Source organism: Callospermophilus lateralis, chromosome 6, assembly GCF_048772815.1.
Source record: "Callospermophilus lateralis isolate mCalLat2 chromosome 6, mCalLat2.hap1, whole genome shotgun sequence".
NCBI classification, from domain to species: domain Eukaryota; kingdom Metazoa; phylum Chordata; class Mammalia; order Rodentia; family Sciuridae; genus Callospermophilus; species Callospermophilus lateralis.
Genome location: NC_135310.1, coordinates 79,161,642 through 79,174,234, shown reverse-complemented (window position 1 = coordinate 79,174,234; position 12,593 = coordinate 79,161,642). Strand labels below are relative to the sequence as shown.

Genomic DNA, 12,593 nt, shown 5'->3' with positions numbered 1-12,593 from the left:
GTTAAAATTCTTTTAGAACTCAGGCTATGGATAGGGCTCCAAATTTTTCTGGTGTCTGATAGAGTATGGGGAAAAAACACAACCCTCAATCAGTTAGATTCTTAGATTCTTCTTCCTTTACAAGTACCATTCGGATGTTTGTTTTGCTTGTAGAATTTTTACCATAAAACCAGGAGTTTCAGTAGTTTTTGTCTGGTGTAGAACTCTATTATTATTTCTTGATCGCTAGAAAATATAGGTAAAGAACACTTAAAACTCAATTAAAACAGCCCATTTGTTAAAAATGGGCACATAAATTGATCAGACATTTCATGAAAGAAGATACATGGATGAAAAATAAGCACATTAGAAGGTGCTCAACAACATCAATCAATTAAAAGCAAAATGAAATGTCATTACATACCTTGTAAAATATCTAAAATTTAAAAAATTTAGACCATATCTGCAGAACTTTGTTGAAGCTGCCTGCCTGAATAAAAGGCACTGTTGGTGGTTATAAAAAATGGCACAATCACTTTGGAAAACCACTTTAGAAACCAGTTTGTTAATATCTGAACAAGTTAAAAATAAATCTACCAAAAATACCCAATCTTTCTACCTCTTGGCACTTATCCAAGAGAGACGAAAGCATATGTCCATTCAAAGACTCAGATGTAAATGTTAATCATAGCCTTTTATGTGATAGCCCCAAATTGGAAAGAGTCCTATGTCCATCAGTTGGTAAAGGATAAATGAAATGTCCCCTATCCATACCATGGAGTACTACACAGCAAAAGCAAATAAAAAGGAATGAATGTGTGACGCTTGTAGCAGCATGCATGAATCTCAAATTAACTTTACTGAGTGAAAGTTGCCAAGTTAAAAAAAAAAAAACATACACGATATAAATCCATTTATGTGAAATTCTAAAAAATTCAAACTAATTATAGTAGTAAATCAAATTGATGGTTGTCTGCATATGGGATGGGGTACAAGTGACATATGGTTACATGGATTACAAAAGGGTATGAGGAAACATTTGAGAGTGATGAATATGTTCATTTTTTATTGTTATGATGGTTCCAAGAGTGTTTACTAAGTGGAAAGTTAGCAAATTGTACATTTTAATTATACACAAAAAATTGAAAAAGAAACCAAATGTTAGAATTTGTAAGGTTACTTAATAGGTGCACAGTATTTTGTTATGCTTTGAGTATTTCTATACTAAATGTCAAAATATTTTAATTCCATTTAAAAAAAGAAAGCTAAATTTCCATACTTGAATCAATTGATTTAATAAATTGGTGGAAACAGCACACTCCCTGAATATTGGCCCTTGTCTTTTATTCATCACTGCATCCTCAGTTCTCAGAGGAGCATCTAGAAGCACTCATCATACACTACAAAAATATTTATTTAATAAATGAATAAACTCAGTTTATCAATAGCTAGTTTTTGTTGATGATGGGGATCCATCCTAGGATTTCAAGCACACTAGGCAAGCATTTCTACCACTGAATCACATCCCCAGTCATCTTCTCTAAAAAGTTTCCAATTCATCACCATGAAGCTTGGAAATTATGGAACAATTTTAGGGTGACTGCCCATGGTATGGAGGATGGTTGTAGACATGACCAGAAAACCTTTAAATGTCTTCAGTATTTTCTGTATCTGTAGGCCTTTTATTTAGACAGACAATTTCTCGATTCTCTATTACAGCTCTATTAAATTATTTTTTTAATAAACTAGTAGTTTTATTTTATATTTCTTTTTTTATTTGTTCTTTTTAGGTGTACATACCAGTACAGTGTATTTCGACATATTATGTATACATAGAGTATAATTTATTGTAGTTAGGATCCCATTCTTGCAGTTGTATGTGATATGGCATTTCACTGATTGTGTATTCATACATGAATGTAGGAAACTTATGACTGATTCATTCAAGCTCTATTAATTATAGGTGAAGCCCTGTCTGATTATTGAACATTGACTGGTCAGTGTTTGTTTTATTCTGGTTCTATATTATTTTGAATATCACCCCTTTGTAAATACTATGACATTATTATTTCTTGAGTTACAAGTACTTCCTGATGTCATGTATTCCTTCAGAAGGCCTTTATTCAAGTTTAGCATAGACATTCTTTGACATGTTCTCTAATCCAACTTTATTCTACCATCACCCACACTACACACTATTCAGCCATATAATTTGACACTGGTTTGACTTTCATCTTCCTAGTTAAACTCTTTAACCCTTTTTTTCCACTGACAAGATAGTATGAGAAATTTCTATTCCAAAATACATAACATCTTTCGGTATTGTCATCCTCAGCTTTTATAAAGAGGATCTGATAAATATTCAGTTATTGGATTTGAACATTTGAAGCAGTGATACTAGTCATCTTATTGACCTATGTACTGTAGCTTGCTGTGTAAGACATAAAAATAGATTACTGAAGTGGGAATCACATACCCAAACTGTGGCCTAAGTCTATCTGCTGAATGTCTACCATGGATGCACAACAGATTGTCAATTAGACATTTTTTAAAGGGAATTGCTGGCTTTAGGAGTGGTTCTGTTTGGAAAGCAAAGTAAATTCTACAAAAAAGAAAGCACATTAATAAACATTTATTGAACTTAATTAAATTTAATTAAAATTAATTGAGTTTGGATGGAAGCTACGGTTGTAACTGCTCCATTTTTTTGGCTGAATTCCAGTTTGGGTTTAGAACCATCTTGGGGAATAACTAAAGAAATGGAAACTCTTCTATGTCATCTTCAAAATTTAATTAATTTACATTAAAATGGATATTAAATAACATTGCTGATTTAAATATTTGCCACAACTTCTTTTTAAAGGACAACAATTTCAATCAAATAAGACAGGTTCTTCTTTAAACAGATAAGTTCAGTGTTTTATCCTTTCTCTTGGTATATTTCAACTTCCACACAATCAAACCTAATTCTTGTTGCAAACCATTAGAATTTCTCTTATACATCATTTAAAATAAAGAAGTTAACTGTATTACAATTTTTAGAATTATAAATGTCTGTATTCTCACCTCCATAGTAAATAAATCACCAAGATTTGTAGATTCTCTTAAAGATCTATATAGGTTATTTCAAATTTTCTAAAATCAATGTTTCCTTTCAAAAACAAATATTTTATAAAGTCCCTTAATTATATAAATGTAACTTCAAAATTAATTTTAAATATACATATATATTAACTATAATACTAAAGGAGAAATAAAAGGAGAGTAATCACATATTAAATAATATATATGGTACGACAGAGAAATGTTTGGGAATAAGTATATTAGAAGCCTTAAGGAAGTGGTAATATATTTCCACCCTATAAATAAGCTAGGATTTAAGAGATGTTAGACTGATATTGTAAAGCTACTGATAATAGCTTTTTTCAGTATTAGACATTTGGAAGTAATAATCATGGCAAAAATAACTATAAATGCAAACTAACTGACATAGGTAGGGTTTGTGGGTTATTTAAATAGAATGAGTGGTGTGGCTGCTGGAGATAAAGTTTAGGTAAATTTCCAAACAAAACAATATACATTCTTCCATTAATAAACAACATAGTTGTATTTCCAGTGTTAAAAAAAAAAAAAAAACACGAAAAGTATTTGGAGTTTAAATGTAAAATGGAGTTGTTTCTAGGCTGAAACTTCAGGGTTTCATCTATGAGAATACCTAAATGACTATTTGAAAGTTATGTGCGATTCAGAACAATTCTTGATTGTAGGGAATTGCTCTCCTAATTACACGATGTCCAGTATCCCTGGCCTCTACCTACTAAATGTCAAAAGCTCTTCTCAATTATTGCTGACAATCAGAAAATGCCTCCAGAAGAATACGAAATGCCCACTAGGGGCAGTGTCTCACTGTGGAGAGTCACTGGTCAATAAAATCTCTTCTTGCATGGTGATCTTTTACTTCTGCTTCAGTATGTTTCCTCATCTTTCACTTGGACTTCCCAACTTTTCTCCTTATTCTCAGTCTTCTCTGTTGAATTACATGTCATTCCCCTGCTGAAAATCTATATTGGTTCCCCAGCACTATAGGGTAAAACACATTTTATTTTTTTTCAGATTGGAGGTCAGTAATCTGATCCTATCATATTTCAAATCTGACCTGTACAACCTTCTTCTATGTAGCTGTACTCTTCCCCATGTAGTCTCCAGAACTGAAAAAAATTCTTAGTCTTTTCACCAACTTTGTTTTTTTTTTTTTTTTTTTTTCGGTCTGGCAAGTTCTTACTAATACTTCAAAAGGCAACTCAGGCATTACCATCCAGTAAAACCATTTCTTGTCATTCTCTCACTTAATCCTGAGCTTTGTATCAATCTTATGTTTTGTAACTGTTAGTCTGCTCTTCCCTTAAATTGTGAGTTATCTGAGGGAAGGGATTTTTAATCCTATCTAGTGTATCAAATAGTTAGAGGTTTATGAGGAAGTCTTTAAAAAGCATTTATTCGTTTACTTTTTGTAGTGCTGGGGATGGAACCCAGGGACTCATGTATGCTAGACAAGTACTCCACCATTAAGCTACATTCCCAGTGCATTTGATTTTTTTTTTTTTTTTAACTTTTTGACAGGGTCTCATTAAGTTGCTCAGGTTGTTCTCAAGCTTGTTTCTCCAGCCTCAGCTTTCAGTAGCTGGGATTCCACACTCATCTAAAAAATCATTTATTGGACTAAATTTCAGTGATAGTGATAGGTATTTAGAGAGCTCTGCATATTACCATATAATTGTTTTTGTTTTTCTTTCAATATTTTCTCATCCTTTAGCTAGCTAGTTTATTCTTTCCAGTTGATCACAGCCTTTTAGTTTGTTCTTTATCTAGTAGTTATTTAATCCCCAATGAATTTCAAAACATCTTTATTATGCTTTTTTACTAGCTTCCATCCTCCTTGTAGTGACTGAGACAAATATGTCCTTTTAAGCCCATTCTCTCATTTTTATTTTACTTAATTAAGGCTACATATCTCAGATGACTGTTTTTTCTAAAGTTATTTGAAATTAGCTTATGAGAATAGGATTTGTTTTTAACTATTCCGGTTTTTAAAAAATTATTATTCCATATGTATAATTTCTCTTTTTGTTATTGTGACTCTCATATTGGTTGTTTTTAGTGTTGTTTCATGGTTTTATAACATACATGCTTGGTGTTCACCAGGACTTGACTTTGGGGTATTTCTCATATTTAAGGATGTTCACCTCTTTCAACTCCTTTGCTAATTAAGCAAGGATGAAAATAAACTAGTTTTAAGAATCTTGGTTATTATATATCTGGGCTTCATGGTGTTGCTTTGCTAGCTATCATAAGAGTGGCCATAATCATTCATCATTTTTTTCCTTTTTTTACTTTTATACCTTCATTTAATTTACTTATTTTTATGTGGCATTGAGGATTAAACCCAGCGCCTGGCACATTCTAGGTGAGTGCTCTAAGTTGAGCCACAACCCCAGCACCCCCACCTCCAGCCTTTCTTTTCTTTTTCATCTACTTTATTCCTTGCCTTCTCAGGATTCAACAGCAATATTTCAATAATGTGTGGATGACTTTTCTTTGGGTCATTAGAAAAATAGTTTCTGCAGAAATAATCTACATAAATGATAGTGTAGAGACATTTTTCTGGAGGCTACAATGTGACCTATTGAGATACGCTAAATTGGTTCTTATTTGTCAGGACATTCAGCTCTTTCCTTTATTTCATTTTGAAATGGAAGAATAAATGGGGAAAAATGTGCTCTGAAATCCTCTGTCCCGCTTTAGCATGTAAATAGCATCATGCACAAAAAATTTCAAGCTGTCAGGAGTAAAGAAAGTATGATAATTTAGGATAATTAAATGCTTGAGACAATCAAAATAGAACTGATCCTAGTAAGTTTTTCTTACTTGCAGAAAACTTCTTTAAAAAGTAGTTACTGATCTAAATGTCTTTCAATAGGGCTGTTAAAAAATTGTACAGTAACAATCCACAATATGGACTATTCTACAATCTCAAAGAAAGCATACCTATATGGATGGACATAAAAAAATATGTATGGCTGTTTTTAAAAAAAGAAATATTGTGAATGATATATGTATTCTGATCTCATTCAGTAAAAAAAAAAATAACAGAAACAGAAGCAAAATATATACAAAAAATAGGGGTGAAGATGTACACACCAAACTTCTCCAAGTCTGCACTAAGAACTTACATTTCTGTGTTTGTTTACCAGATTATGAGCTGCTTTGTTGCTAGATCAATTGCAGGATGCCAAACTAAATTTGAATTCCAATTAGAAACAAGTTTTTTAGTGAAAGAATTTCCCACATATTGAATGAAAGATATTTTTACTGAAATGTTTTCATTGTGTATCTGAAATTCAAGTTTAACTAGGAGTCTCTAATTTTTATTTGTTAAATTTGGAAACACTACTTTAAGGAGACCTTTAATTAAACATCCTGTACTTCTGTCACTAACAGTTGCAGAGATAAAATAGGTCACCATAAATGACAGGAGGGAAAGTAATTAAGGAGAAAACAGTAACAACAGGTGGTTTTGCTAAGTATGTTTCATACATTATTTCAATTCTCATGAAAAAATGCCTTAAAGTTTTATTAGTGGTACTAATTTTTTTTTAGGGGAGGGTATCTTGTTTTTTTGTTTTTGAGATTGGTTTTCGCTATGTTACTTGAACTGGAGATCCTCCTGCCTCAGCACATGTCCCTCCACCAGATTTAGTGGTCCTATTTTAAAGATTAAGAAAAAGAAATACACTAAGCAGTCCTGGTGGTGCATTCCTATAATCCCAGCTACTTGGCAGGTTCTTAGGTAGGAGTATCTCAAATTCCAGCCCTACCTGGGCAACTCAGCTAGACTATGTGTCAGAATTTAAAGACTGGGGATGTAGCTTAGTAGTTGAACATTTGCCTAGCGCTTTCCAGGCCTTGTGTTCAATCCCCAGTACAGAAAGAAAGAACAATAACAACCTCCACAAGACATAAATACTAATGATATCTCCCTTGCCTCTGAGCTGTTTTAAAGATCAGATAAGAATATGTATTGTTTTTCTATATTCTAAAATGTCTCACTCTTCTACCAGAGCAGTTGCTCTTTTGCTAAAATCAAAAGATTTTATAAAATCAAAAGATTTAAATAATGCCCCAGCGTCACTACAGTTTTAATTAATTTTATTTTTAAAATTATCATATATTCAAACTGCCTCTTTATAGTGTAAAAAGTATCATGAGTTTTAACACATGTATAGATTTATATAACATCACCACAATTGGGATACAGAACATGACTACAGCTTTTCAGATTCTTTTTTGCAAAAAATGTTTCACATTTATGTTGCAAAAAATAAAAGAAAGGGATTTAGATAAATGTGCTGAAGATGCAAATTAATGAAACTGGCATTTTGCACAAATCTCTGCAGTCTCCAATCTCTGCAGCTTTTTTGTCTGGGCCATTTTTGTTGTTGTTTCTGCAGACCCTTTCTACTAACCATGAATAGATGCAGCGTTGGGGCCCTCACACTAGACATGTTACAGGAACAAACTTCAACATTACTTATTTGATCCTTTTTATTGTACCAGATCTTAATTTTCTCAACCGTTTTCCTTAATATCATTTATCCCCCTCTTTAATATGAAGAAACCTGGAATAACCAAGACCTTCTTAATACTGTGGAGGAAGTTATTTGATTGGGGCAAAGGGGATATAGAGTTTTTGAGAGATCAATGACAAGGTTTTCAGGACCCAAGAATCGCTCCAATATAATAACAGATCCCTCCTGTAATCAATCACTTTATTACTTCTTTCCCCCTACCCCATAGTCCTGCTCCCTGCCGGGTGCCCCCTGGAACTAGGGACTTTGGGATAAACTTCTGCATTCCGGATCAGCCTGGTCTATTCCCCATCCCACCAAGTTCTCTCAGCTTAAGTTACTTGCACTGACAGAAGGCGCCACATCTGGAGGGGGTGGGGCGGGCGGGTCCAATTTCTGGGTGACTCACTTGGTTGTTATTTGCCTTTTGTTTCTAAAATGCTTTGGCTGCCGTTTTCTTTCTTCTGCTTTTAATTTTTGGAGGAGAAAAACCTAACGAATCAAGAATGAGTCTCCACTCCACTAATCTTTCTCAACCGCCCCTCCCCCAAAGTTGGTTCTCTCTCTTCACAAGTTCCATAACTACCCAAGACGTGCGGGGGCGGGACAGGTGGGAACGCATTAACAACACTTAAATCTGAAGTTGACAGCCAAAGGTACCAGTTTGGTGGGGAGACTTTCTGAAGCTCCCTTACACACTGCTCGGCGTTTGCTATTGCCGCTGTACATTTCAGCTCATTTCTTTTTGCTGCTGCTGCTGCTGCTTTGAGCTGCTCCGCAACGCCTTTATCTCGTCGCTGCCAAAGGAGCCCGAAGCAGGATAAATTCCACGAGATTCCCCAGCGGTTTCGTTCCTGTCCGAGGTAAATACTGTATGCAAAGTGTAGAACCACCAAAGGATGCCGGGGAGGGGGAAGAGAGAGGGATTCCCTCACCTTTTCCGGCACGTTCCTCGTTGATTTCCACCAGGAGGAGGCGCGCAGCCGGATCACCCAATCTCCCTTCCTAAGTCCACCCTGCCTAGGGCTGCCAAGGTTGGCTGCGCGGCCAAAATCCCTCCTGCAGGCCAGGCCCTCCCCCTCCCCCCGGCTTGGTTTTTCCCAGCTGTGGAGGTTGGGCCAGGGGCTGGGGTGCTAGGAGAGTCGGCGCTTGCAGCGCGGAGCCCGGAAGTCGCCCTGACTCTGGTGGGACTCCGAGTTGGCTTCGGAGGTGGCGGGCACGGAGGTGAGCTGTGGGGAGCCAGAAACCGAGCAAGAACCCAGAGGTGGCGCCGGGGCCGCTCCCTGTCCTCGGCAGGAGAGTAGCTTTGGTCCTGATTGCCCCCCAGCTCCGAGACCCACCGCCGCTTTGTTCGCGGACTCCGTTTCTCTCCTTGGGAGAGGACTTGAACCCCCTCTAGGATCGAAGAGACTGGCGGGGCGCGGGTTGGGGGTGGGGGGCGACAGTTCAACGCCTCTCCATTCCCTATTAATCCAAGAAGATTCAAAGAGAGATCAAAGGACTCCTGTAACCTGAAACTTCCCTTTGGTCCTAACCTGGACCGGGAGTAGAGGTCTGGGCGGAGGCGGAGACCCCGGAAGGCAGGTGGTCCGCGGAGGCGGTGGGGGAAAAGAACTGGAAGATTGAGAAGTTTAGTTGGGAAGACGCTGGGGATTAAGCGAGAAGTTAGAGGCGGGAGATGTGTGAGATCGGGGAAGGAGGAGGGCGGGAGGCTAGATGGGTATATATAGTGTGGGCCCGGGCGAGCCCAGACTTGGCGCTCCGGGTCTTGGAACTAGATACCGCTCCGCTCCGGGGTAGGATGTGCGATGCGGTTGGGGGAGGAGAAGACAGTACGGGCGGTTGGAAGGAGGTCTCTGGGACAGAGCGGAGCCCTTGGCTCTCAGAGACCGGTTACTTCTCTCGGGGAGCGGCGTACACCCGGGTCTTCACGCTTCTCTCTCGCTTGTCCCAGGTCGCGCAGCGGATCCACTGACTGGCGCCAACATCAAGAGGCAAGGAGGTGCCACCCAGGGCGGCGCTGGAAGAGGAGCGGGAGGAGGAGCGCGGAGACCTGCGTCCCTACCCGCCGTGCGTACTTTCTGGAGGGAAGGGCGGGGGAATTAGCCCCGGGAGGGGGACGCTTGGTGGCAAGGGGTTATTAGCCAAGTTCCGGCTGCGGTGGTCCCCCTCGGCTCCCACAAGAGGAAAGTTTTCTCCAGACGTTTCCGGCCGGCTCGCTCCCTCCGGGCCCAGCCTCCCGAGCCTTCGGAGCGGGCGCCGTCCCAGCCCAGCTCCGAGAAGACGCGAGCCGCGATGCCTGGGGGGTGCTCCCGAGGCCCCGCCGCCGGGGACGGGCGGCTGCGGCTGGCGCGGCTGGCGCTGGTCCTCTTGGGCTGGGTCTCCTCGTCCTCTCCCACGTCCTCCGCGTACTCCTCCACCTCTTCAGTGTCGTTCCTGGGCTCGGCGGTGTCTGCTCAGCCTCCACTGTCGAGCCAATGCCCACCGATGTGCGAGTGCTCCGAAGCGGCGCGCACCGTCAAGTGCGTGAACCGCAACCTGACCGAGGTGCCCGCGGACCTGCCACCCTACGTGCGCAACCTCTTCCTCACCGGTAATCATCTGGCCGTGCTCCCCGCCGGCGCCTTTGCCCGCCGCCCGCCGCTGGCCGAGCTGGCCGCGCTCAACCTCAGTGGCAGCCGCTTGGTGGAGGTGCACGCCGGCGCCTTCGATCATCTGCCCAGCCTGCGCCAGCTCGACCTCAGCCACAACCCACTCGCCAATATCAGTCCCTTCGCCTTCTCGGGCAACAACACCAGCGCTTCTGTTCCCAGCCCCCTGGAAGAACTGATCCTGAACCACATCGTGCCCCCTGCAGACCAGTTACTGAAGCAGAACCGAAGCTTCGAGGGCATGGTGGCCGCGGCCCTGCGCACGGGCCACGCACTACGGGAGCTGCGTAGCCTGGACCTGGGCAGCAATAAGTTCCTTTACCTGCCTCGGGACTTGCTGGCTCAACTGCCCAGCCTCAGGCACCTGGACCTGCGGAACAACTCGCTGGTGAGCCTGACCTATGTGTCCTTCCGCAACCTGACATACCTAGAAAGCCTCCACCTGGAGGATAATGCTCTCAAGGTCCTTCACAATGGCACCCTGGCGGAGTTGCAAGGCCTGGCCCATGTCAGGTTATTCCTGGACAACAATCCCTGGGTCTGCGACTGCCACATGGCGGACATGGTGGACTGGCTCAAGGAGACAGAGATAGTTCAGGGCAAAGCCAGGCTCACCTGTGCATTCCCGGAAAAAATGAGGAATCGGGTCCTCTTGGAACTCAACAGCTCTGACCTGGACTGTGACCCTATCCTCCCGCCATCCCTGCAGACTTCTTATGTCTTCCTGGGTATTGTTTTAGCCCTGATAGGCGCTATTTTCCTCCTTGTTTTATATTTGAACCGGAAGGGGATAAAAAAGTGGATGCATAACATCAGAGATGCCTGCAGGGATCACATGGAAGGGTATCATTACAGATATGAAATCAATGCGGACCCCAGGTTAACAAACCTCAGTTCTAATTCAGATGTCTGAGAATCAGTAGAGGACTGGGGAAAAAGGACAACTCTGCATGAGGTGTAGACTTAAGCTTTATCCAGTATTAGGCTTGCTCTACTTCCACCCTCCACTATAGACACCACTGACTTTGAAAGCAGTGAAGGGGTTTTGCTTCTTGTTACGTAAATTTTCTTGGTGTGTTCTATGTAAGAATGTAAGACGATGAACAACTGTGCATAGTGTTTTGCCCTCTTTCTTTTCTTGGAACTCCTCAACACATGTGGAGTGATTTTTCAAGTTTTAGCATGGACTCCTTGCTGTTTCTCTTAGTACAGTTCAAGGTGTAGCAAGTGTACCTACACAGATAGCATTCAACAGAAACTGCCTCAACTTTTTTTTGAGAAAAATACTTTATTCATAAATATCAGTTTTATCCTCATGCATCCCATGAACTGCCTGCAGACCTTAGCAAGCTCTTAAAATAACTCTGTAGTGCACAGGAGCACCTGCATCCAAGAGCATGCTTACATTTTACTGTTCTGCATATTACAAAAAATAACTTGCAACTTCAGATAACTTCTTTCACAAAGTAAATTACATTTTTTGATTGCAGTTTATATGAAACTATACTGAATTTTTTCTTTTTATAAACTGCATCAAGATTGAACAGACTGAATTGTTGGAAAAAATTCAATAAAGATTCTTAAAAGAATTACACTGTGTTCAAGTTTGGTATTTGAAAAATGGATGAAGGGCAATAATACTGAATGGTCTTGGTTCAGATGATAATTAAGTTATTGGTTAGCAAGCTGAGCAAGGTCTTATATAAATAGTCTTAGAATATAGTTTTGAAGTGGTGGATTCTTTTAGGATTTAAATAGAGTATTTGAATATTTATGTGACTACATTTCTCATGGTCCCAAAGTTAATGCTATTCATGAAACAATTTTGTAAGAGCTTTATGAAGTTGGTAAGAGTGAATAGTTCTATATGATAAACAGTTCACAGTTTGGGGCTTTTTCTGGACTAATGAAGTTGTTAGGGCAGAACAATATTATTTACATAATAAAACTCTGAATTAAATTGTTCTATGGATGTTTAAAGGGTAAAACAAATATAATAGAAAAGTATAAAGATACAGTATTCAGAAATAAATATTTAAAAGTATAAAGACACAGTATTCAGAAATAAAAGATTTAAAAGTGTAAATTTAAAAAGAATTCACTGAGGTTATAAAGTAAATTACAACTTGGATTTTCTTGAGAATATTTTTTAAAAGCATTTAAATGAAATATACATTAGAGACCCAGCTAATATATTTTTAAAATTGCCATAATTGAATTTAAGCTTGAGGAAATAACCAGAGATAAAAGTCTGTGTTTATGTAAAAGTATCTCAACTAATCAGAGATATTAATGTCCAGTTCAGGATTTAAGAATTTGAGGATATTTTTTGTGTTAG

General features: G+C 39.5%; 1 protein-coding gene across 1 annotated transcript; it reads left to right on the top strand.

The window, feature by feature from the left end:
* The first annotated feature begins 9,899 nt into the window (after positions 1–9,899).
* On the top strand, positions 9,900–11,844 carry Tpbg (trophoblast glycoprotein). The gene has a single exon (XM_076859978.2). The coding sequence runs from the start codon at positions 9,900–9,902 to the stop codon at positions 11,166–11,168; it is 1,269 nt and encodes a 422-aa protein (XP_076716093.1). The 3' UTR covers positions 11,169–11,844.
* The last annotated feature ends 749 nt before the right edge of the window (positions 11,845–12,593 follow it).

Coding starts and splice junctions, on each gene's coding strand:
- Tpbg (XM_076859978.2), top strand. CDS start 9,900: ATGCCTGGGGGGTGCTCCCGAGGCCCCGCCGCCGGGGACGGGCGGCTG.